This window comes from Delphinapterus leucas, chromosome 1, assembly GCF_059928025.1.
Source record: "Delphinapterus leucas isolate spDelLeu-1000000601 "Yukka" chromosome 1, BTC_Dleu_Yukka2, whole genome shotgun sequence".
Taxonomy (NCBI): domain Eukaryota; kingdom Metazoa; phylum Chordata; class Mammalia; order Artiodactyla; family Monodontidae; genus Delphinapterus; species Delphinapterus leucas.
In genome coordinates this window covers 182,794,290-182,820,810 of record NC_143129.1, presented here as the reverse complement: position 1 = coordinate 182,820,810, position 26,521 = coordinate 182,794,290, and the positions used below count along the sequence as shown (strand labels likewise).

Here is a 26,521-nt window from a genome sequence, read left to right as displayed (position 1 = left end):
GTAGAAAAATGAGGAATCAACACAACATTTTTAGGGAGCAAAGAGAAAGAAGGTATGACTTTTAGCTTAGAAAGGGGGATGTTAAGGAACGTATGACTTAATGCTTCCTGCTTCATGGTGACAGTTGACCTTGTCCTCAAAAGATACGGACTTGTAGGGGCTTCCCTGGTGGCGCAGTGGTTGAGAGTCCGCCTGCCGATGCAGGGGACACGGGTTCGTGCCCTGGTCCGGGAAGATCCCACATGCCGCGGAGCGGCTGGGCCCGTGAGCCATGGCCGCTGAGCCTGCGCGTCCGGAGCCTGGGCTCCGCAATGGGAGAGGCCACAACAGTGAGAGGCCCACGTACCACAAAAAAAAAAAAAAAAAGAAAAGATATGGACTTGTAATAGGTTAGAAGGGAGAGTGAGCTTCCAAGCATCACATGCTTGGTGTAGTAAGAGGTGCTTGGTGGAGAAGGCTTAAAGTTGGGCAGTGAAAACAGACTGGGGAAGGAGGTTGGATTGTGGAGGCTCATGAATTTTTAGGTTGTGTTCTGAGGCCATGGAAACCAACTGAATGCTTTTAAGGAGAGGGAATGACATGCATTGACCTCTGTTTTAGGAATATAACCCTGGCTGTTTTCTATAAAAAAGGGATATTACAAAACCTAACCAACCAAAAACCTAAGATTATTTCATTCTTGTTTTTTCACTTTGCTGAGAAGTCATTTAGTCTTCTCCTTAGGCTCCTAATAATCCAGAGTGCCTCTGAGGGCAAGAGAGAATTGCACAAGGTCAAAGTTAAGCAATTGTGCAAAAATTCAGAAAAATTCAAATGAATTAGATCTAAATGTTTTATTATCCCTTTACTGTTAGTGAAGGCTTCTGGAATTTTTGCTCCATTCCATTTTCCTAATGCTTCTAATCATATGTCATAAGGAAGGAAAACTGGTCAGAGGAACAGCCTAGAACTGAGGCTGTGTAAGTGATTTAGAGTATGTATGGTTGCCTTTCCTACCTGCCTTTGGCTCTATGAAACTTGGAAAATGTATTGTAATTTTTATTGTTTTCCTATAACTTCTTAAAAATATTCTGTAGTTATTGTTTCTCACTGGAATTTAAACTTGATTTCAGATTTATATAATTGGTAATTTTTTAAAAAGATCAGGGAGTTTTGAAACTGTAATTCTTTGATGGACATCCATTATAAAAGAGATACTCTTTGTAGTTGTAGGGAAGTAACAAAGTAACACTTTCTGTAGTCCACTTAACTGTAGTTTCTTATTACTGTATAAAATTTTAGCTCACTTGTGAAGATGGTTGCAGTTTTACCACAGGACAGTTAAATCAGAAAAAAAAAAAGTACTTAGGTTCAGGTTGTTTTGGGAAAGTAATTTAAAAATATACCTATCACTTACAAAGAAGAATGACTAAAAGCGTGACTAAAATTCTGTCTTGTCCTCAAGGAACTTAAAATTTACAGCAGAGATAAGGAAAACAGGGCTCCCTTGGTAGCGTAGGGTTTAAGAATCTGCCTGCCAATGCAGGGGACACGAGTTCGAGCCCTGGTCCGGGAAGATCCCACATGCCACTGAGCAACTAAGCCCGTGTCCCACAACTACTGAGCCTGCGCTCTAGAGCCTGTGAGCCACAACTACTGAGCCTGCGTGCTGCAACTACTGAAGCCCACACGCCTAGAGCCCGTGCTCCGCAACAAGAGAAGCCACCGCAATAAGGCCATGCACCACAAAGAAGAGTAGCCCCCAGTCACCACAACTAGAGAAAGGCCGCGCGCAGCAATGAAGACCCAACACAGCCAAAAACAAAATAAATAAATTTATTAAAAAAATAAAGAAAAATAACTCATTTTGCCCTAGGTAAGGTCAATGAGTTGAGAAGTATTAAATGGAGAAGCATTTGCATTTGGTTTGCAAGGTGGGGAGAATCTCTGCAAGCTTTAAAAATGAGTAGCATATGAGAAGGTCCTGGAAGAAAAGTTGGATTTTGAGAAGAACAGGAGAGGAGGAAGGGTACATACAGTAGGTAGAAGGAGCATTGGAGCAAAGGCACAGGGACATAAAAACATGAGATGCTTTCAGGAAACCCTGTGGTGGGTGGTTGTTAAGGAAAGTGGATGGAAGGCAGTGTTTTGTGGGCTTGTAAAAATAGGTGGTTTGGGCTTCCCTGGTGGTGCAGTGGTTGAGAGTCCGTCTGCCGATGCAGGGGACACGGGTTCGTTCCCCGGACCAGGAGGATCCCGCATGCCGCGGGGTGGCTGGGCCCGTGGGCCATGGCCGCTGAGCCTGTGCGTCCAGAGCCTGCGCGTCCAGAGCCTGCGCGTCCAGAGCCTGTGCTCCGCAACGGGAGAGGCCACAACAGTGAGAGGCCCGCGTACCACACACACACACAAAAATAGGTGGTTTATGTTACAGAACACATTGAGAGCCACTGGTGAGGAGTTCAGTCATTGCTTGGTAGACAGTAGAGAAACTGGACAGTGATATGAAGAGACCTGGGCGTTAGGAGTGTGAATCTGGCAGCATTGCATAGTATGGATGGAATATATGAAAATGGCAGTATTGTGTAGTATGGTTGGGGTAGGAGGAAGAAAGAGAAAAAGTGGTTAAGATGATTAACGGTCTTGGGTGAGATGTATTGAAGGCGTAAAAGGGATGGTATGGCAGTGGTAGGAATGGAGAGAGATTTTATAGGTGGAAGCCATGTAATTTGGCAGTTGATTAGATGGATAGAGGAAACAAGCTTTTTGGCCTGTGTGGGAACAGGAGAATGGTGAGAACATTAAAAGAAATAGAAAAGAGGTGGAAGAGCTGGGGGAGGTGGAGAGATGTTTGGGCTTTGGGTGTGTTAGGTTGAATGGTATGCCAGGAGGCTAGCTGGGTAGAAGAGTGAAACAACTATTGAAAAGTATATGTGTGTGGGACTTTAAATAGTAAAGAGGTTAGTATTTCGGCTCCTAGTACTTTATATCTAAATAGTACTTTATAACCTAAAGCTTAGCAAGGAGGTTTCAGCCTTTGTTGTCGGTTTGTAAGTTAGTTAGCAGCATTGAACATTTTGGTAGGCCCCAAATAGAACACAAAAGAAGAAAGTTTTGTTTTTTTTAAATTTACATATCTACAATATTCATTAATTGTCAACATTTAAGTCTCTTTTATTACCACCCCTCTCCCCCAAATCATGCTATTTAATTGAAGAAACTGGGTGACTTGAACTGTAGATTTTTCTGTATTCTGGGTTTGGCTGATTGTATCTTCTAGGTATCATTTAAATTGTTTCTTTGCTCCCTATATGTCCTATAAACTAAGGCTTGATTCTATCAGTTGTTTTTTTTTTTTTAAGGGGAGTGGGATAATATTTACTAGGTGGTGCCGTGTGTTTCCTACTGCAGCACATCAGGAGGCATAGGCCACCTACGTGCCCCACTTTTAGTGATGCTAAGATTGATGATCATTTGGTTCAGATTTTGTCAGCCTAATTCATACAATATAATGTTCCCATATCAACCAACCTTTCGTTTAAGTCTTTTTTAGTAGATAGTGATGATGCAGAGAACCTTTATGTTAGTAGGGTTGGGAATTGGTGACATTCTAATTCTGTCATTTCTTCTGCATTTATGAGTCAGACTTCTTCTGTAAAGAAGAGCTTGTCCTCGTTGTCTATTTGACTGTCTTGGAATATAGTTTATACAGGATACACAGACTGGACGCATGCTCTGTTCTTTTGTTTTATTTGCCAGTTTTCAGAATAATGAGGTTTTTGAAGGTATCGTTATGAACTCATGAATTTATATATTTAATGTTTTTCAGTCCATATGCAGTGTATTTGTATGTATGTATGTATTTTTATGCTCCAATTATCCCATCTTTGTCCAGTGGGAGCTCCTTTAAGTTGGCACTTGTGTCTTTTTGCCATGACCCCATATTAGTCTTTGATTTCTTGCTTGTGGTCATACTAAGTAAGATGTCCCAGAATCATCTTGAAATTTCTTGCCCAGACTTGGAATTAGCCACTTTTCAAGGAACCCAAGTTCAAAGAGATTTTTGAAGGAATAGGATATTCACTTTGGGAAGCTATTAAAGAACATACAAGCTAGAATATAGTCGTGTAAAATGATAACAGAGTTCTCACAATGTGTTTGGGACTGTAAGTGCTGTAGGAAATACCAGTGATTCCTGGAATGTTTGGGGAGTCATTTGGAAGAGTTAAGACTGGAGCTGGGCCATCAAGTAGAGGAGAAAATGAAGATTCATAGATCTGTTGTAGGGGGGAAATTGTTAGAAGGTGTGAAAGAACGTGTATGGAATAGTAAAGGAGCTTGACTAGAATACAGAGTACCTTGACTGATCTTGTAAGTGCTGGGGAGTAAGAAAAGGTTCTTGGGTTTGGAAGTGAAATTGAAAGTCATGCTTTAGGGGGCTTCCCTGGTGGTCCAGTGATTTATAAGACTCCGCACTTCCAATGTAGGCGGCGCGGGTTCAATCCCTGGTTTGGGAACTAGGATCCTACATGCCACGTGGCGCGGCCAAAATAAATAAGTAAAAAAAAAAAAAAAAAAGATGTAGTCTTCAAAGAAAAAAGAAAGTCATGCTTTAGAAGGGTTAATATTGCAGTAGGGTTAAGCAGTTGAGTAGAGTTCTCAGCTGGAGGTTTACAACATAATCTTTAGGAAATAGATAAAACAAAACAACCCATACCTGGGCCCTATCTCAAAAGGGGGGTGGCTAGGCTCATTTGCTTTTCAAAAGACCCCTGTGTGATTGTTTTGTGCAAATCCTGCTCCTCTCCCCCCATTTAAGGACTATTGGATTAAATCTAAAAGCTCAAAGATTAGTTTCTTTATTGCAAGTGCGCTAGGCATGAGGTAGTAAGGACATGGATTAAGGTTAGGGCAATGGAAATGAGAGGAAGGAGGGGATAGAAGAATGGAAATTTATGTTTTAAAAGTTTTCATATGGTATTTCATTAATAATGTTAGCACTAATGAAAGGATTCAAAGAGAAGGAAGCAAAGATGACTCCAAGATTTATGGTATGGGTCCAGATAGAAATGGGAAGATTGGCAGAGGTTGCTCGTTTCAGGGAGAAGATAATGGGACATACTGAGTGTTGAGATGATGGCTGTATATTAAAGTGGACTCGGGGGGGTTGAAATGTGTTGTGTGTCTTGCTTTTTGCGAATGCTTCATTCACTCTCTTTTGGCAAAGTATTCAACTATTGACTATAGGTCATGCTGTATCGACTGGAAGGGTTAATAACTCTAAGCTTTCATTTAATAAGTGTGATTAAAATAAATGTTTGATGTATTAAAAAAAGAACCATCTGTTTATTGTAAAATAAAATGTGAAACAGACTGGAAAAAACATTGCAGCAAATATAAAAAGATTAATATCAATAAATATTGTAATCATTTGAAACACAAACAAAAAAAGTCAGTAAACCAGGTAGAGAACTTGAACAGATAATTCTCACAATTGGGAAATATAATTCATTAATTCAGTCCTTCAGCAAACATGTAGTGAGCTCTTTCATCAGATACTGTTTTAAGTGCTGGCAAACAAGGTCTCTGAGCATTCTGGTGGTGGTGTGAGAGACAGACAATAGACATGGTCCAAAAAACAAGAATTTCAAATAGTGATAGTGCTGTTAGAAAATAAGATAGGGTATTTATTTTTGCCTTTTCCTGTGGAAAGTATTAGTAGTTGTTCAGCTGGAGGTTAGCATTCCTAACCTTTACTTAATTATGTGGAAAAAAATTGGTCAGGTTTAAGTTCTGTTGGAGTTCCCTGGTAATTGGACCCATAAGTATTTTTCTTTCTTAGTTTTTTCTTTTGTTCAGTTCTTTTTGAAGATGTTTATATAACGGATAGAGTACAGATTTAGATCTGTTGTTTCTTGTGGAAATTACTTATGTGGGTTATTTTCACAGAATAGTGTTTGTTTTGTTCTGTTGGGAGGGAAACTATTCCTCTAAAAAATGTTCACATTTTTCCCTGTGGCTTCATTCATTCAAAAGTGAAATATAGTGATTTGATTCTGCCGTGAGTCAGAGGATAGAACTTGGGTCTTTTGAAACCTTCTCTGCTTATTGTACAGGATGGTTGTAAGGGCCAAATGAGATACATATGAAAGGGTTCATAGAAGTTAAAGGAATCCCAGGATATCTATAGTTAAAGAAGCTAGCTAGAGCTTATCTTTGTCCTTTTGCTGTTTAAATATACATCATGTAACTGGATGTTTCAAACTGAAATTAAGATATAAAAAGTTCAGTGCATTTCTTTAAAGACAAGTAATAAGTTGTTTTGCAGATGGCAAGTTACTTGTGTAAGGAACCCTCTTTAACAAATAAACATTTTGGGTTTTTTTCATATATTATTGAAGACTGATCCAGAAAAACAGAGAGCAAGGAAGACGTTTGTTACTTTGCAGTTAAATTTTTTATTATTAAGTCTAGGGACTTTTTAGGCATGGTAAAGAGATAATGGAACAGGAAAACAAATTACAGTCTTTATTTTCTATCTGATAATTTACAGTTGAGAATATAAGATTTATAGGGAAGAAAAGGGATGAGGTTTTTAGAAATGGAAACAAATAGTACTAAGATAATGGCTCGTATGCTCAAGTTAGCCCATGCTTTCTTTAATTCTGACTATCTTGTATGAATCATTTTTTCTTTTTTAAAGGAAACTTGAACATAATTTCATAAGAAGATTTGATTCTTTATTTCTGGACTGCATATATATAACAAGACCATCAGAATGTCCGGAGCCTCAGTGAAGGTGGCTGTCCGTGTGCGGCCCTTCAATTCTCGAGAGACCAGCAAAGAATCCAAGTGCATCATTCAGATGCAGGGCAACTCAACCAGTGAGTTCATGTTGTGTTCTATCAACTCTGTCTCATTTTCCTATCCTTCCCCCTTTTCCTGCTTGCCGTGATCAGAATAAATGAACATTTGGCTATTAACACTTTGAACTTTGCTGTTCTGAATGATCCATTGAATGTTTTTCCCTTGTGATATTTGCTGTAGCATATTTAAATATGGACTATTTATTTTCTTCTTTACAATTGAGAAGTCCCTAGAGAACTGAACGAATTTAGTTAGTGTTATTAAGTTGAAATCTTAAGGATAGTAAAGGTGTAAGCAGTGATTTTTAGTAAATGATGCTGTGAAATATACCTGTTGAGCCTCCAAGATTACTTTGCTTTCTTGATTTTAAAAGCACTTGAGCTTGCCAAGATGGTCTTCACACTTACTCTGCTTCCTTACAATGGTTCTTTGAGTTGAACAACAGATGTAGCTAAAACAGATAGTAAACTTGTAAATTATTACTAAAAATTATCAGTCATTGCTTCCTAGCTTGTTTCCCTATATAGTTGCTTAGGTGAAAAATGACTGAAGCTCATTTGAAGCCCCTTCAAAATTGAAGGCGTTTTTGGTACTTGAATTAGTTACTCGATATGGATCTGTAGGCAAACTATTACTTAAAATAGATGTAGGTTCTACTGTTTCAAAACCTATAACTTTGTGATAAAGCCGAATTGTTGTTCTTTCAGATAGATACAAGTTAATGTTGAATTGTTGAGGAAACATGCTGATCTCATCTATTTGTGGGCCAGTGTTTTGTGTAGAGGATTCTCCCAGTGGGAAATAAAACTATATATATTTAAGGTCTACAGTGTGGTGCTTTGATATGTTTATACATTGTGAAATGATTAGCAAAATCTAATATATGCATCATGTCTCATAGTTACCTTTTATTTTGTGGTAAGAACACTTGAGATCTACTCTCTCAGCAAATTTTACATAGACAGTACATCATTATTAACCATAGTCACCATGCTGCACATTAGGTCTCCAGAACTTATCTTATAACTGAAAATTTGTACCCTTTGATCAGAATCTCCTTTTTTCCCCCACTCCTCAGCTATCATTCTCTATTACTGTGAGTTCGCCGTTTATTTTTTTTTTCGCCGTTTATTTTTTGATATAGATTCCTCATATATAACTTTGAACTTTCTGTTGCTTACATACTTTTCTGAACTTGCTAAATAGGACTCACAACATTTTATTTTTTAAAAAAAGATTCAAAAGTAGGAGTCTAAACTGCTGTACCACTGTTTGTGCTTTACATTTCTTTGTCAGTTGTGCCAGTGATTCTATGAATTATATATCCTATGAATAATTGTAAAAAGAGATGCAAAATTCAGTATTGTTCTCTAACAAATGTTTATATTCCTAAATGTCACTCATTCAAGCTATGTTATCATTTGTGTTTCATTTTAAGAATTAAGTTTTACACAGTATAACTAAAAACTTGCATGGGGCCTTGCTAAGCTTCTCTGTATCGTTCCAGTTTTAGTATAGGTGCTGCTGAAGTGAGCACACTAAAACCTGATTATTGAGCCCCTTGTTTCTTTCTGAAAAATGCATTTAACTATAACTTAGTATGGAGGCATTTTTGACTGCTGGTGTTGCCTCTAAATATGATGGTGTGTATCACAAGTTCTTTTAAAGTGCGGACGTTAGGAAATCCTGGATCAGGAGCCAGAATTGATTCTAGAAAGAAATACTTTTCTCTGTTTTGCATGCTGAACTATCCAGGAATCCCCAGTGTCATGGAGATGGATTTTCATTAATGGTTGGGGTGTTGCTACTTTCTTTATAGAGTTGGAAATCTTAAACTAAAAACTTTTAAGGAGAAAGTGAGTATTAAAAGGCCATATCCACGAATGCAAATATCACTTTATCATATAATAAAAATAAATGGAAAATGTTTATTAGTACAAAAAATAATATTAACATTTTTTCTTGATGACAGATCATTTTAGAATGCCCACATCTTAAATGGGTTATAAGTTTATATTCATTGTCAAGGTCAAATAGCATTACGTTAATTTCGCCCCAGTTTTGATTTATTTTTGTGAATAGGTAAAACATTCAGAGGGTATGAAATCCAAAATGTACAAAGAGTGTACAGTACAAACATTCCTCTCACCCCATCACGTAGTCAACCAGTTCCTCTCCCTAGAAGTAACTTGTGTTAGATTTCCTTCAAGAGATAGTTTAAGCAGGATTCTTTTTCTAATGTAGTTTTTTTCCTTTTAATTAGTGGTAAGGTATAATAGTAACTTATTTTGCAGTCTTGACTGCATTGTATATTTTATTTTTTTTAATTAATTAATTTATTTATTTGGTTGCACCAGGTCTTAGTTGCGGCAGGCAGGCTCCTTCGTTGCAGCTCGCTGGTTCCTTAGTTGTGGCAGGTGGGCTCCTTAGTTGTGGCTCACTGGCTCCTTAGTTGCGGCTCTCTGGCTCCTTAGTTGTGGCATGCGAACTCTTAGTTGCGGCATGCATGTGGGATCTAGTTCCCTGACCAGGCATCGAACCCGGGTACCCCACATTGGGAGTGCAGAGTCCTAACCACTGTGCCACCAGGGAAGTCCCCTGCATTGTATATTTTAAACACCTGAGTAAAACTATTCATGTTTATATCTTGTAAAAGATGTTTTTTTTTTCTTTTTGAGATTTTAGCATGAGAGAATATCCATATAAGTTAATAGGATTTTATTAACAAGTATCTACTATATGTATAATGGTATGCTAAGTACTAAACCAATATAAAAAAAACTAATCTATTGACTATTCAGGAGAATAAAACTATTAGAGTGTGTAGCAAAATTAAGATTTTCTATAGTTCTGGATAGTTATGTGAAATGGATCTGGGTCTGCTTAATTTTCTGACTGCTAGTGTTTGATCATCTGGATTAAGAGCTCACTGAGATTATTGATGGCTAATAAAAAAAAATGTTAGACCTCATTGTATCTAAGATATGTGGCTCTCTTTCTGACCTTATTATTTTGATTGTATAGAAAATAATGTCAGGTTAGGGGAAAAAAGTAAAATTATCCAAATGTGATATTCATTCTGAATGAAGGATTTCAGATGTCTTCACTTGTAGTAGACAGCAAACTGAAGAAGCAAATAAGATTCCTAGTTGAACATTTTCTAAGGATAGGGCCATAAATTTTGGAGTTTTGGAGGATGCTAAGTTCTATTTACTCATTCTTGTTTATTTTCCCCAAAGATCTCTCCAGAATTACTGAAAATATTTATATGTCTTTTGAGGAAATGTTAATGAAGAGATGCCTGGTTTTTATTAGAAGTAATTAATATGGTTAGACTAGGCCTGGGCTTATTGTACGAGTACTACGAAAACCAGTCTGTGGACCACCTTAAGCACAGTGCTGAACTACCAATGATTTTTTCCATCATATTTTGTCTACAACCTTTCTAGACAGCAGGCTGAGTGGCTCTGCTCTGTCTTGCCCTATGTCTTTTTCTTCCTCTTGAGAGTCTGCTGTAATGTGAGTCTCTAGGGATCACAGAGTTGCATGTACCTTAGGACCCTGCCCTTAAGGAGTTAAAGTTTGTGGTAGGAGAGATAAGACATACCAAAATAACCTCAATATAAAGTAAAAATGATCAAAGTGATACTTGCCATAAAAAAGGGTTTTAAAAAAGTGCAGATGTGAGTTTGGCAAAGGGCACATGTAAAATTCATAGATGATAGGAGGGTATTTCAGCTTGACCTTGAGGATTAAACTAAACATCCCGTATGTTTGGGGAAAGTTTCAGAATTGTAGCTTATTAGGACTTATTAGTGTTGTATCTAGATTGGTACTCCTAGCCTCATCTGGCTATAACACATTGCCTCTTCGCTTAAACATTCACCAGGAGAAATTTGTGACTTTTAAAATAATATTAGCCTCCTGAAACAAAAGTCCTCATTAGATGAATCAGCCTTAGAAAAAGTAGTGTTAGTTTTCTAGCTGAATGCTTTGTCATGGTTCAGAAAGTTTGGGGTAATTTTGGTTTCTTTGAAAGGTGTTTGTTTTTGGAAAGCTAATTAGCTAATTGTATCAGAGACTTTTTCCTCTAGAATTTTGGCGTTTTCAGTTTTCTGCTGTTTTCTATTTCTGTTTACAATTTTATATGGCAGTTTTTTAGTAATTTGACTAATATGTAATCCAAATAACTTTGGAGAGATTTTAAGTGAGCCAACTTGTTATGTTTAGAAAGTATTAATGGCTTGTTTTTAAAAAATTGGGCTTAAGATTGGGATAGAGCATGGATTTTGAACCTAGAATTGTTGGAAAAACTGAAATGAATTTTCTGTAGCCACATGTGTTAGCTGCATTAAAAGACTGCTATGCTGGCAAGCTGGCCTGGACTCTGCTCACAGGGATTATGGCTGATTGCAGATGGAATGCAATGGAATGTTCCTGCCATAAGGTCTCATGAAAAAGTAGAAGAGGGTGGTGAAGAGTACTTTAGGGAATGTGCTAGATTTGAAAACTGAGTAGTGGCAGTTTTATTCAAGCACTTTCTGGTCTCAGAGGGAGTATTTTCTATGGCACAGACAAATGTTACTGTCTTGACATTTGGGAGACCAGAGTGCATACAAATAGCTTTGTTTAATAATATCCCATTATATTCCAAGTTTCTCCCACTTTGGAAGCATTTTTTATTGTCTAATTACTTTAAAAAAGGAAAATGGGACAAAATTAATGCTCTGCTCACGTTTATGGTTACGTTATGTGTGTAAATCTGGAGACTTTGAAACTGCATAAATTCCCCTCTGAAAAACAATAAGTTCTCACACACTCCTTCTGGTGATTAAATTGTGATCTTTTGCTTTGTCTTTAACCATAGGAATCAGTCTCTAATCCTTTGGTAAGTCTCCTTCATATTTTTATTAATCTTCCTTAGTTTACGATCTTTTTTTTTTTTTCCCTACGCCCAGGTATTAAGTGGGATAAAAGAAATCCTGTTGTTGTTTTTTTTTCTGCTAATTGCTTACATTGTATATTTTAAAAGGCTCTTTCATTCACACTTGTGCATTTCTAAACCAAATGCTGCACATCACAGCTGGTACAAAGAATGACTTCATGTCCATTAATGAAAATTTGGGATGGGGGAACACAGGGACAAAATGGAGTTTGGAAAGGAAGACTTTTGAAAGGAATTCTTATAAATCTGTATGTTTTTTCTAGCATAAATTAACATAGCTACATGAAAATAAATGTAAATGCATATAAACTATCTTTGTGAACATTCTGGAAAATAAGAGGGCAAGAAAAGTTACCTCCATTTTTACCTCTTTATTGCAGCCTACTGCTGCATTTTGATGGATTTTTATTGTTGTTGTTCCAATTAGGTTAAATGGTTAGCATCTGTGTAATTATGTATTCCAGTCTTTTCTTGTTAGTCTTTAGTTTTCTTCTCTCTTTAGTGTTACCTAATTCGCACTTGCATTTTAGTCTGAGTTTCTTTTACTGGCCTCTATGGTTAGACTTCTGAGTGTCTATCAAGATGGGAGCCCTTTGAAATTATATGCAAAATATGTTTCATGCATATTCCTAGGGAGACGGTAATCACATTCAATATGATTTTTAAAATTCATACATATATTTTTTTATTGAAGTGTAATTGATTTACAGTGTTGTGTTACATATATATTCTTTTTCATATTCTTTATCCATCCGTCTGTTGATGGACATTTAGGTTGCTTCCATGTCTTGGCTTCAGTACATTTAAAATTTTTTTAATTTTGGCTGTGTTGGGTCTTCGTTGCTGTGTGCGGGCTTTCTCTAGTTGTGGTGAGCGGGGGCCACTCTTGGTTGCGGTGCGCGGGCTTCTCGTTGCGGTGGCTTCTCTCGTTGCGGGGCATGGGCTCTAGCCTCAAGGGCTTTAGCAGTTTTGGCTCGTGGGCTCTAGAGCACAGGCTCAGTAGTTGTGGCACACGGGCTTAGTTGCTCCGCGGCATGTGGGATCTTCCCGGACCAGGGCTTGAACCCGTGTCCCCTGCATTGGCAGGTGGATTCTTAACCACTGTGCCACCAGGGTAGTCCCGGCTTCAGCACGTTTTTAAAGAGAGCTCTGTCCCCAAAAAGGGTTAAGAAGCACTAGCCTAGCATGAAAATATCTGCTTAAGTCTTTTCAGGATAAGCCAGGACATGATTAGGTCAGACTAAGGTGTAAACTCCATAATATAACACCCAAAGTGCTTCACAGTGTGGCTGGAGGAGTAGGATAAGGACAGCTTTTCAGCTACTACTTCTTCACCTCGACACCATGTGCTCTAACCATAGAGATGCAATGTGCAGTTTTTTGTTTTGTTTTTTACCTACCCTTCGTTAAGATTCATTTGGTGAACTGTATATCTCACTCATGCCCAAGTCATTCATCTCTCAGTAATCTCTACCAATGTCATGAATTTCACTGAGAGTCACTAAAACTGCTGAATGTTTTGGCATTTAAACTCCTAACGGCACTATTTTTCTTAGAGTCCAAAACTGGAAATAACCCCCAGTATCTATCAGCAGGGGAATGGATAAATAAATCATGGTATATTTACATAATAGTACATAGCAAAGAAGAGAGGAATTACTGCGTACACACACACACACACACGGAAATCATAAACTGTAGCTATACAAGCAAGTTGGAAAAGCAGTTGATGTATTTTATTTATATAAATTTAAGAACATACAAAACTGTTCTCTGTATTCTTTACTCCATAAAAAGACATAGGGTAAAACTACGAAGAAAAGTAAGGCAATAATGACAAAATTCTGCAGGCCTCAGTGGAGAGATGGTGGGCAAAGAAATCTCAGAGGGTCATACAGTGGAGCTACAGAGGTGAGAGTCATGTTCTGTAATGCGCTGGTGGGTACCTGGGGTTTTGTTTATTGTTGCTGTTTAAACTCTACATATATTTTATAAGTATATCTACTAAACATTTAATTTAAAAAGCATAAAAGCAAAGGGAAAAAACAGTCTTAATCTTGCAAATTGAGATGCTGTGCACCCAGGCCTATTTAGACCAGGGACCAGGGCATACCATATGATAAGCACAAGTCCACGAAATTTGCCTCCTGTCCCCTCTTTCTGAAACCTTCGAACCACTTTTTTTTTTTTTTTTTTTTTTGCGTTATGCGGGCCTCTCACTGTTGTGGCCTCTCCCGTCGCAGAGCACAGGCTCCGGACGCGCGGGCTCAGCGGCCATGGCTCACGGGCCCAGCTGCTCCGTGGCATGTAGGATCTTCCCGGACCGGGGCACGAACCCACGTCCCCTGCATCGGCAGGCAGACTCTCAACGACTGCGCCACCAGGGAAGCCCTCGAACCACTTTTTGACTTCTTTTTCCAAAGAGAGGAATGCTTACATGTCCACCTTGGTTAAATGACGCTCATTTAGTCACTGGAATGTAGGAAGATAAGCAACAAGAAGGTGAAGAGGCTTTTACAGCACAGGAAGAAGAATTCAGTAAAATATATTGAAATCAGCTTGGGTACCCCTGGCATTAAACTTTTAAAAAATTTTGACACAAAACACTTTTCCTGTAATCAGGACTTGAAGCTATAGCAATGAGAGGGGTCTGTGTGTGTGTGCTGGGGTGGGGAAATAAAGGTGCCCCTGAAATGATACTATGTTTACTCAGTTGGAATTGATTGAAACCAATTTTGTCCTTTAGAATGACTTTTGGAAAGGGTTGGTAAAGGGAGGGTCCAGGTCTTGCACTGTCAGTGGCCTTCTCACAGTTTTCCTTGGTATTTAATGACTTCTCATATGGCACCTTAACTAAGGTGACATTCTGGAATGTATTCCTCTCTGTTTCTTACGTTTTTCTTCTACTGGGATAAAGTTTATGGTCTTAAAGAAGGGCATTAGATTGCACCCTCTTCTAGATGAGATAAATTCATTTACCATTAACTTACTGAGCACTTTTTTTTTTTTTTTCGGTACGCAGGCCTCTCACTGTTGTGGCCTCTCCCGTTGTAGAGCACAGGCTCCGGACGCACAGGCTTAGCGGCCATGGCTCGCAGGCCCAGCCGCTCCGCGGCATGTGGGATCTTCCCGGACCGGGGCACGAACTCGTGTCCCCTGCATCGGCAGGCGGACTCTCAACCACTGTGCCACCAGGGAAGCCCCCTGAGCACATTTTTTAAAGTATTCTTCAAGATCATGATTTTAATGATTATATAGTATTCTGTTGGATTTATAAACCATAATTTATTTAGCTCATCACCCATTATCAGACACTTGAGCCTTAAAACCACTTCTTAGGACTGCTGTAAAGAATGTAAACCCTCTGGGCTTCCCTGGTGGCGCAGTGGTTGAGAGTCTGCCTGCCGATGCAGGGGACACGGGTTCGTGCCCTGGTCCGGGAAGATCCCACATGCCGCGGAGCGGCTGGGCCTGTGAGCCATGGCCGCTGAGCCTGCGTGTCCGGAGCCTGTGCTCCGCAACGGGAGAGGCCACAACAGTGAGAGGCCCGCGTACTGCAAAAAAAAAAAAAAAAAAAAAGTAAGCCCCTCACAAGTGGGGAAGGAATTGTTTTTATTTTTTACTTATTTATTAAAAAAATTATTTATTTGGCTGCACCGGGTCTTAGTTGTGGCATGCGGGATCTAGTTCCCTGACCAGGGATCAAACCTGGGCCCCCTGCATTGGGAGCACGGAGTTTTAGCCACTGGACCACCAGGGAAGTCCCAGGAATTGCTTTTTTAGAAGGCAGTTTATGCAGCCGTCTACCTGGCACCTCTTACCTGCTTGTCTAAATAAACATCTTAAACTTGGAATGTCCAAAACGGAATATCTGATATATCCTCTTGAATTCTTGCTCCCCTGCATTCTCCCTCAACTCAGTTAAAGGCAACTCTACCTTTGTAGTTGCTCAGGGCAAAAATCGTAAAACATCCTTGACTCTCTCTCTTATCCTCTATCCATCATAAAGCCCTGTAGGCTGTGCCTTAGAGTATACCCAGAATCTTACTTTCCACCTCCTTTACTGCCACCACCTACAGTAGCCTCCTTACAAGTCTCCTTGCTTCAGCCCTTGCCCTCTAGTAATCTGTTCTCCATCCTTTTAGAATGGAAGTCAGATTACTTTTTTGCTCTAAACTCTCAGATGGTTCCCATTTCACTCAGAATAAAAGCTGAAGTCTGTGCAGGGACCTCCCTTGTCCCTTTGCCAAACCTCTGTAGCCTCCTTGGTCTTTCCCTTAGTAATGCAGTGGGTAAATATTCCCAAGTCTAAAGTAGTCTTCAGGAACATGATTTTAGTGGCTGTATTGTAGTTATGAATCATACATTATTTAGCTCATCCTCTGTTATCAAATACTTGAGCCTTAGCTTCTCCATTTATTAAATGGAGATGTTGCTAATGCCTACCCAGCTCTCTATTCCTAGGTTGTTGTGAGGATCAAATGGAATTGGGTGTCCGCGTAGGATGGTATTTGAGTTATTTGTGAAATTGTTTTTTGTGGTTAGTTTTGGTACCTAAATCATTATTTTCAATGGGAATATAAATGTATAGGCAGAAACAGTTGAACCTGTCACTAAAGGAGGGGGCCTTTGGTATTGTGTGTTTGGAACTGCTTTTTATTATAGTGTATAATTCAAACTTCTTCAATTACCTAAATAAGTTGTTTTCACATCTGGATTCTGAAACGGCCAAGAGAGAAGACTGAAAAAAATCTTGTAGGAAACCTGCTGCTTTGCATCTTACTGTTTTAGTCTTTTGAGGTTGCCTTGATTAAATCCAGACTGTACTTCATGTGGCCTTTATATGTACATTTGTTGCTTTTTTCAAAGGGGAAAGCAACCATGCCCAGTTTTGTTTGTTTTAAATGCCTTCCTTGCAATTCTCAAGGGTTGTTTTGGAGTTCATTTTTGAAAGTCTGTGCCAACAACACAGTGCTGATAGCTTTTGGTAGTTGAAGTGAAGTGTGAAGCACTTGCAGTGGGAGCTCACAAAGTCTGGAGCGTGGTTAGAGAGACCGCGAAAGGGGCTACTCGTGCCGATTTTATAGTAGGCGAAGTTGGTGTTCACAGATTTAATTTTTTGTAGTATATCAACAACGTGCTTATTTTATGAACAAACATTTCTAGTGGGCTAAAAACTGTTCTTGGTTGTACTGTTTAGGGATGAGTGCTTTGTACATATAGGTGGTAAGAATAAGAAATATGAAATTAGGTTTTTGAGGGCATATGTGGGAAATTAGATTTTTGTTAACTCAGCAAACATAGGCTGGGAGGCCACCAGGGGCTCAGAGTGTTTTTAGTTTCATCTTAGAGATAAGTAATCAAAACAGTGTGATGACCATTATGAAGGTATTAGGAGAGGTATCTAAATAACTGAGGGGCAGGGCCAGGAAAGGTGGGGAATGTCTGGGAAGCCTCTTTTGTTTTGGCAGAACAGAAAACTGTACTGCCAGAATTAGCAGAAGCTACGTAAAGAGGAAATGATTTAACTACAATTACTGTTTCCCTGTGACATTGTTCTGGTCTGATACTAGAGTTCCTTTTGTAACTGTGAATAAAATTGAGAAGGCAAAATGGGTGAAGGGGAAAACAAAAGCAGCTTTTACTTTTTAAATTGCCTTTTAGTTGGGGGAAAACCACTGCGATTAGTAGGTAACGACAAGACAACAATAATAAACACTTAAGCTATGCCAGCCACAATTAGACGCTTACAGACTTTAACTCATGTAATCCTCACAACAGTCCTATGGCAGATACTCTTATTTTCCCCATTTCACAGATGAGGGCATAAATACTGGCTAACTTGCCTGGGGTCACACATCTAGGAATGAGAGAACTAGAAAATGAACTGGTGCTGTCTGGCTCCAGGGCCCTCACTCTTTTTTTTGTATCTGCCAATCCCAAACTCCTCATTTATCCCTCCCCCACACCCTTTCCACTTTGGTAAGTTTGTTTGCCATGTCTGTGAGTCTGTTTTGTAAATAAGTACATTTGTGTCGTATTTTAGATTCCACATATAAGTGATATCATATGGTATTTGTGTTTCTTTTTCTGGCTTCACTTAGAATGATATCTCTAGGTCCATCCATGTTGCAGCAAATGGCATTATTTTATTTTTTTTTATGGCTGAGTAGTATTCCATTGTGTGTGTGTGTGTGTGTGTGTGTGTGTGTATACATACCACATCTTTTATCCATTCATCTGTTGATGGACACTTAGGTTGCTTCCATGTCTTGGCTATTGTAAATAGTGCTGCTATGAACATAGGGATGCATGTATCTTTCTGAATTAGAGTTTTCTCCAGATAATGCCCAGGAGTGGGATTGCTAGATCATATGGCAACTATATTTTTAGTTTTCAAAGGAACTTCCATACTGTTTTCCACAGTGGCTGTACCAATTTACATTCCCACCAACGATGTACGAGGGTTCCCTTTTCTCCACACCCTCTCCAGCATTTACTGTTTGTAGACTTTTTAATGATGGACGATCTGACTGGTGTGAGGTGATACCTCATTATAGTTTTGAGTTGCATTTCTCTAATAGCGATATTGAACATCTTTTCATGTGCCTTTTGGCCCTCTGTATGTCTTCTTTGGAGAAATGTCTATTTAGGTCTTCTGCCCATTTTTGGATTGGGTTGTTTGTTTTTTTGTTATTGAGTTGTATGAGCTATTTGTATATTTTGGAAATTAATCCCTTGTCGGTTGCATCGTTTGCAGATATTTTCTCCCAGTCTATAGGTTGTATTTTCGTTTTGTTTATGGTTTCCTTTGCTGTGCAAAAGCTTTTAAGTTTGATTAGGTCCCATTTGTTTATTTTTGCTTTTGTTTCTATTGCCTTGGGAGACTGACCTAAGGAAACATTGCTATGATTTATGTCAGAGAATGTTTTGCCTGTGATCCCTTCTAGGAGCTTTATGGTGTCCTATCTTATATTTAAGTCTTTAAACATTTTTGAGTTTATTTTTGTGTATGGTGTGAGCGTATGTTCTAACTTCATTGATTTACATGCGGCTGTCCAGCTTTCCCAGCACCACTTGCCGAAGAGACTGTCTTTTCTCCATTGTATATTCTTGCCTCCTCTGTCGAAGATTAATTGACCATAGGTGTGTGGGTTTATTTCTGGGCTCTGTATTGTGTTCCATTGATCAATATGTCTGTTTTGGTCAGAGCTCTCACTCTTAATCTCTGACCTGTATATATTGCTTCTCAAAATATTAAGTTTTACTATTCCGTGTAATAAGACTGAACGCCTGTGTCTATTTAGAATTTAACTGTTCGGTTAAAATTTATCTTGATGTCCTTTTTTGATCCAGGGAAATTATTAATAAAAAGGGCATTATTATTAGTTGAGACATCTTTGTACCACTTAGTTTAAAGAAAAGCTGGGCCTTCCCTGTCATCTCCCTTCAGAATCATTCAAAATTTGCTTAGGAAGAGCAGAATTGTTAATTGAGAGTTTGTTTAACGTTTATTATAGCTAGCATATTTATTTTATACTCACTTGATGACAGTGTGACACTACAGAGTTGGTAGATTTTTTTCTTCTTTTCTTCCATTTGAATGTTTAATACTCTGGGATTGAGTATATAGTTGACTCTTGAACATCAAGGGGGTTAGGAATGCCGACCCTCTGCACAGTTTAAAATCCACCTATAATCTATAATCGACCCTTTGTATCTGCGGTTCTGCATCCATGGATTCAACTAGCCCTAGATCGTGTAGTACTGTATTCACTTTTGAAAAAATCCACATATAAGTGGACCCACACAGTTCAAACCTATGTTGTTCAAGGGTCAGCTGTATAGTGAATGCATATAGTACATTTATCCTGTTTTATAAGATTTAGAATCTAATTTTGTTATTTTAAAAGATCAAGAAATTTTATGATTGTAGGTCTTTTGCTCAAATCTACTTTATGACAATATGCTTTATGCCATTTTAATATATTTTCGGCAATATATTATTCTAAGTGGGGGAGAGGATGCTTCTGGGGCTTGGTTTTATGGTTTTGGAATATAAATGGTATATAAAATAATCGTGTGCCATTTTTCTTAAATTTGGATATAGTAGAAAGTTTTTGAAGAGGAAGTTTGTGCCGAAGATATCACTGGTATTTTTAACAAGCTCAAAACATGCCATCAGAGAAAAGTTAATATAAAGTTACACTGTTGCCACGATGATATGTTAATTGTAGTTGCAGGCAAAATCTTTAATAGTTTGCCAACAACAGTGTAATTGCTGCATAGAGACTTTGAGATATTAGATAAACAAATTTATTCTGGAGAATAAAAGGGCTTTTAAGTACAAATCTTGTTTTGACTGCCTTGTTTTCTAGGACTTAGTAATTAAAACATTATTTCTGCATCTTGATGCTGGAGTAACAAAGTTGTAAAGAAGGCCAGGAAAAAGGGGGGTAAAGTTGGGGGACTTCACAGGCTTTGTAAAGCTAATTTTGACTTGAAGGCACTCTAAGAAAGAGAAGATGGTCTTGCGGTTCATCAGTAAACTAAAGCCTATGGAACATTTTATGGGGAGTCATTTTAAAGGCATTCCATTGATCTTGAATAAGGGTCTTCAAGGCTTTACGTGAAAGGTGCTGTCCTATTCTTCACTCTTCTCCGGCTCTCCTAAGGTAAGGAATGTCAGCTACAGCATAAAGAATAAAAAGTCTGAAGGCACAAGGGGAAAGGTGTGCAAGGTGCAGGGAGAGGATAAACTCGAGGTCCTCTCCCCTGTGGACCTGGGAAAAGATACAATCATATCTTCAGTTCTGAGGCTGCCTTTCTGATTTATGAAGGGAGAGTTAAGAAAACAGCCTGGAAACCAGATGAGATCTGGATGGTGATGGGAACCAAGGCCCGGAGGTGAGGATGAGCCAGAGTGAGTTACGGGGAAGTCAAGTGATAGCCTGACAAAGACTCTTCCTCTTGGGAGTCCAGAAGGTGGTTATGATAGTAGCTAACATAGCTTGACTTCCTTTGTCTCTTGGCTCTCAGGACCCCATGCTCTCCTGATTGCCTTCCTTCCTCCCAGGCCATTCTCTGTTCTTCCTTTCCTCCTGTGTTAAAAGTACACCAGGACCTTGTCTCTCCTCTTTGATCTCTTTTCTGTCTACAGGGAAGACACACTCCCTAAGTGATTTCATCTAGGCTCAAGGCTTTAAATGTCATTGAGGTGACAATGACTCCCAAATTCACTTCTCCAGCCTGCACCCCTTTGTACAACTCCACACTTGTCTACCCAGCTACTAATTTAACTCTACTTAAAGGCCTAAGAAGTATCTCAAACTCAGCGTGTCTTCAACAGAACTGATTTCCCCTCCTTGCCCAACTAAAGTGGCTCTTCATTCATTCTTACCCATTCTTTAGTTTCTCAGACCAAAAATATTGGGGTCACTCTTCTTTTTCTTACAGGCCACCTGTAATTCATCAGTAAGTCAGTCTTGTTGTCTCTGCTTTCACAGTCTCTCCTAAATCTGGTTACTTTTTATCATTTCTACTCTAGTCCAAGAACACTCCAGTAGCTTCCTATCTTTCTGTTTCTGCTTTTGTTCCTATGTAGTAGCCAGAGTCATATTCTAGAAATGTAAATCAGATTATGTCAGCTTGTGCTTCAAGTCCTTTGTTGGCTTCCTATCACTTTTAGAATATAACTAAAAACCCTCACCTTGGCCATAGGCCCCAGAGAATTTGGCCTCTGGCTAGCCCTCTGACTTCACATGCCATTATAGTTTACTCCTTTGGCAACACTGGTGGTCTTGCTGGGCCCTAAATGTCATGCAGGTCCCTGCTCAGATGTGGCAGCCTGCCCATTCTTATCTAAAAGAGTCACTCCTGCTACTTCCATTGTCACCGTTATATCTCCTAAGTCTTCTTTATTTTTCTTCCAGGTTGTACTATCTCTATTAGTTAATTATCTGACTTCCTGATTAGAATGTAAGCTCCTTCAAGGCAGGGACTGTTTTTTCACTAGATACCTTCAGGCCTGGGGCATGGTAGGCACCCAAGTATTTGCTAAATGAAAGAATATTTTGAGTATTTACTTTGTGCAGGTCCTGAGCTAAAACTCTTGACATCGATTAGTGATTAATCCTCCCAACAAGTTCTATAAAGGTAGGCACTATTATTGTTGTACCCATTTTACAGATAAGAAAACTGAGGCTTACTGATTGTTATGTACTGAGTTTATAGATGGACCCTAGGATAATATTGGATACTTAGGGTGGAGTTAGATCAAAGCCTCTACAGTATTCTATTTCCTTCACTGCTAAAATATTTAATAATGTCTTCTAGAAATATTTTCTAGATCAACTCAGGTTTTGATCATTGAATATTGGGTCAAATTGTAAGACAAAATTCAGTTTTGGATCAAGAAACACAATGCTTTTGATATAGGAATGGACCTTTCTTTCTCCTGGCCCCCACAAATGCCACAGACTGAAACTCATGGATTTCTGATGCCAGATGCAGTTCTCATGGGAGGCATTATGTAAATGGCAAAGATGTTCTGCAGTAGTGGTTGTGTTCTGTGTAATTGGTCTCCACACTTCCATTCATGCTTTCCTCCAATCCAGTCTCCATGCTTTAGTCCATCCATCACTGTAGTCAAGCCACTCCAGTGGCTTCTCACTGCTCAGGGGTTCACCAGCTCCTTGAGGTCTGTCCACGACCCTGAGATTTAGTGCTTTTCTACCCTTTGCTGCTCACTGCATTTGAGCTACACCTGTCAAACCAGTGCCTGGGTTTCACGTCCTTCTTTTTGCCCCAGGGCTTCCTAATGCAGTTCCCTGGCCTGGGATACACATTGCCCAGTGGGTCAGAGCCTTGGAGCCAGATGGTCCAAATTTCAGTTCAGGCTCTGGCCTTGGACAACTCAGGTGCTCCAAGTGTAAAATGGAGATGATGCAACATGAGGTTATTTTGTGGATTAAATGAGTGTGTACATGTAATGCTTTAGCACAGTGCTTGGAACATAGTAAGCATTCAGTAGGTGTTGGCTGATATTATTATCACTCGGCTTTCCTTAGCTATCTCCTACTTACCCTTCAGCTCCCCCTTCTCTTTCACCAAATCAGAGTTTACTGACTAAAAAATTGCCTCTTTTATATATGTTTCCTTTTATATGTTTCTATTTATATGTTCTTATAGGACCCCATGCTTATCTAGCATGGATCTTACCATAATTTGAAAGCATGTATTTATTTTGTGTGATTATATGTCTGTCTCCTCCATTGACTCTGAGCTCTAGAAGGGTGGAAATAACTCTTTTGCTTGCCATTGTATCCCTAACCCAGTGCCTGGTACATAGTTTGTGCTTAATAAATGTGCTCAGTAAATGTGCCCAGTGAATAAAGGGCTCTTAACTTTTCCTTTCTTAAAATAGGATCTTGGGATCTTTTGTGATAACCCTTCCTTTGAGAAAGAGTAATGTCAGCGTGGAAACTAGCATTATTTCAGACTTGGGAGCTCATTGAGTACAAGTACACAGGGCAAAGGGGCAGGGACTACTGGAAGATAGGCAGAAAGATCAGGAACATGGACTTGTCCGGATGGATGTTGTTGTAACATCTGGGCTTTGAGTGATGCACCATCCTGGATGTAGCTATGATATTCAACAGTGATTCAACCAGTTCCTGTATAATCCCTGCTCTGTGCTGGGCATTGAGCCGGGTGCTGAGCACCTCACCCTTCTAATTGAATGTATGTTTCAGGGGAACTACTTGGAAAGATGAATGCTGAGAACATTAGCATCTATTTACGTCTTTTGGTGTTTTTACCATATGGCAGTGCCTCTTGGGTGTGTGTCTTGTGTGTGAGGTCAAGAATTTGTTTCATACCTACACAGGAATCGTTATGTGAGGCAAGCTTGTCATATCTGGGACACTGGAGAAAATTTTGCAGCAACAGATTTTAATGTGATAAGATACCTCCGTCTGCCATGAGATTCCATATTTCCTGGGAAATGCAAAGTGTAAAAGACAATTGTAAAGACCTGGGGAGGAAGAGGGATTTCTAGTACCTATTCCACTCTTCTGCCCCCAGTGTACTTTGCTTTATCCTTGCCCTTCCTGCTGACCTCCATCAGCACATCTTCTTTTGCCTGTACTATTTAAAACCTGGTAATCTTTCCTCTTGTTCCCTGTTTACCTATTACTGCTGTTTCCTAGAAGTTGTATTTCTGTTCTCTAGACTGGAATTTAGATACCTCCTTTCCCGGAGGTTAATGATTCTTGCCAGAAGCTGAATTAGTTGGTTGCTCAGGGAGAAAAGACTTAGTAAGCAAGTGGTATTGAGAGAGCTACATTCCAGTTCACAAATAAGCGTCACCTACTTGTGAAGTCAGTACCGTGAGTGATATAGAAAGAGGGGTCATGGTTTCCAGCCACAAAGAAGGGACAGTCTGTAAGGAAAGATGAAACTAACATATTCATTAGTTTTTTGGGTATATATTGAGTATCTACTGTATGTCAGGCAGTGTCCTGGGAGCTAGGGGATAGAACCGTGAATGAAACAGAAGTTCTGGTCTCATGGAACTTATATTCTAGTGACTCATATAATAAGTCAGGTGGTCATGAGAGCAATGAAGAAAAATAAGGCAGGGTAAGAGGATGGAGAGTGAAGTGAATGCTGATTTAAATTAAATGGTCAGAAAAGGGCTGTCTGATAAGGTGATGTTTGAATAGAGAACTGTATGAAATTAAGGAGTGGGCGAGGCAGATACCTGGGAGAAAGCATTCCCAGCAGAGCAGTAAGTACAAAGACCCTGAAATGAGAATGTGTCTTCAGTAAGAAGGCCAGTGGGATCAGAGTAAAGATTGAATCTTTGGAGAGGAGGTCACAGAGGGAGTGGAGTTTTGTTCAGTGTATTATCGGAAGGTTCACTGGAGGTTTGCCGTGGAGGTGATCCGGATTACGTCTGAGAAGGGTCATTATCTACAGCGTGGAGATGAGACTTTTCAGGGGCTCAGGGGAAAAGTGGCGAGCCCAGTTAGTAGGTATTGCAGTCATCCAGGCAAGAGAGATGGTGAGTTGACCGGGTGGTACTGATGGTGGTGGTGAGAAGTCATGGGATTCTGGATACATTTTGAAAGTAGAACTGACAATGTAGATCAGATGTGGAGAATTGCTGGTGGAGGTGGGTCCAGATGTGGAGTATACTGTGTGTCCAGAGAAATCTTGATAGAAGAAGAGGCCTCAGGTGCAGAAGGAGTTTAAAAGGGGTCTTGAAAAGTGGCATGAAATGATGATTTTTATAGGAAATAAAGCACTATGAAGTATACAGCACTTAAAATAGAGTTATGTTCTGACTAGTCCTCAAAGATATGCCAGGAGTCCATTCCTTGAAGAAAAAGTGTTGATTTATCTGAGACAAACTCTGTCCACTGATAACACTTGACCCTGGGAGGCATAAATATTTGTAATAGCTTTTACATTGGTGAAAATATGGTTTATATGTTGAACATATTCATTAATTACTAGAATTCCATTCATATGTGCATGCTTTCTGGGAGACAAATTAGAAGTCCTGCACACTGTGTTTTAGCTCAGTTGACTTTGATACAAGAATCACTGTGTTAAATATTGCCCAGTCTTTTCGGTGATAGAATTCTCTTTATATTCTTACTGTGAAAGTTAATAAAATTTACTGGTATTTTATGTATATATTGCATAGGTATATACTGTTTTGGTTTTTCCTTTTAGGTTCCTGAAAATGGTACAAGATTTAATGAAATTAAAATTACACATGACCTGTGGAGCACATTCATCTGAGTGCCTGTTTGGTATAGGGCAGTGTAGAGGATCCATAAGACATGGTCCATGTACTGAAGGGATTTTTAATGTGGTAGGAGCACCAGAGATTTGATGGCACATCTAAAGGACTCCAATGTAGTATTTTGACTCTTGCCAAGAAGTAGAATTCTTATGCTTTAGCTTATTTTATCAGTGAACTTTCCTTGCTTTGGTTTAAAAACCACGGAATATGGTTATCATACCCACCAAACATTGGGGGAATTTAAAACAAGATAAAACACCTATTTTTGAAAATTAACATTTGTGTAGTGCTTTACTCATTTAATCCTGTGAACTAGGTATTACCTCAGTTTCATTTTTAACTTTATTTGTTTGGCTGGGTCTTAGTTGCGGCACGCAGGATCTTCATTGCTGCGTGCGGGATCTTTTAGTTGCGGCATGCGAGCTCTTAGTTGTGGCATGCGGGATCTAGTTCCCTGACCAGGGATCGAACCCGGACCCCCTGCATTGGGAGCGCAGAGTCTTAATCACTGGACCACCAGGGAGGTCCCTTACCTCAGTTTTAGAGGGGACACAAAAGTGTAGCAATACCCAAGGTCACAGAAAAATCTAAATCTATATATATCTATATCTATCTAACTATATATCTATCTATCTATATATAGATATATATATTTTTTTTTTTGGTTGCGCTGTGCGCCTCGTGGGATCTTAGTTCCCAACCAGAGATTGAACCTGGGTCCTCAGCAGTGAAAGCTCAGAGTCCTAACCACTGGACCATCAGGGAATTCCCTAAATCTAAATATATTTCTTAATTGTTCTTACTGATGCTGGTCCTTTGTTTCCAAATCCTATACCCTTTCTATTACATGTTCTCTCTCCCCCTTCCCCATTTTTATTAATGGTTGGAAACATCCTGTTTCTTAGTTGGGTTAAAGG

General features: G+C 39.2%; 1 protein-coding gene and 1 non-coding gene across 19 annotated transcripts in view; one reads left to right on the top strand and one right to left on the bottom strand.

Annotated features, from left to right (window-relative positions):
- KIF1B (kinesin family member 1B) overlaps window positions 1-26,521 on the top strand; it is a 148,343-nt gene that overhangs the window by 8,590 nt on the left and 113,232 nt on the right. For 16 of the 18 annotated variants that reach the window (XM_089901491.1, XM_089901508.1, XM_089901497.1 and 13 more), the window contains exon 2: window positions 6,680-6,860. The exons of 1 other annotated variant lie outside the window; for it this stretch is intronic. In XM_089901491.1, coding sequence (XP_089757617.1) covers window positions 6,755-6,860 — 106 coding nt within the window. In that variant the 5' untranslated portion in view covers window positions 6,680-6,754. Of the gene's footprint in view, window positions 1-6,679; window positions 6,861-26,521 lie in introns of those variants that run through there. One more of the 18 variants, XM_089901525.1, reaches the window with a different exon arrangement.
- LOC115803892 (U6 spliceosomal RNA) lies at window positions 8,279-8,380 on the bottom strand. The gene has a single exon (XR_004024692.1). It is a non-coding gene; the product is annotated as a U6 spliceosomal RNA (small nuclear RNA).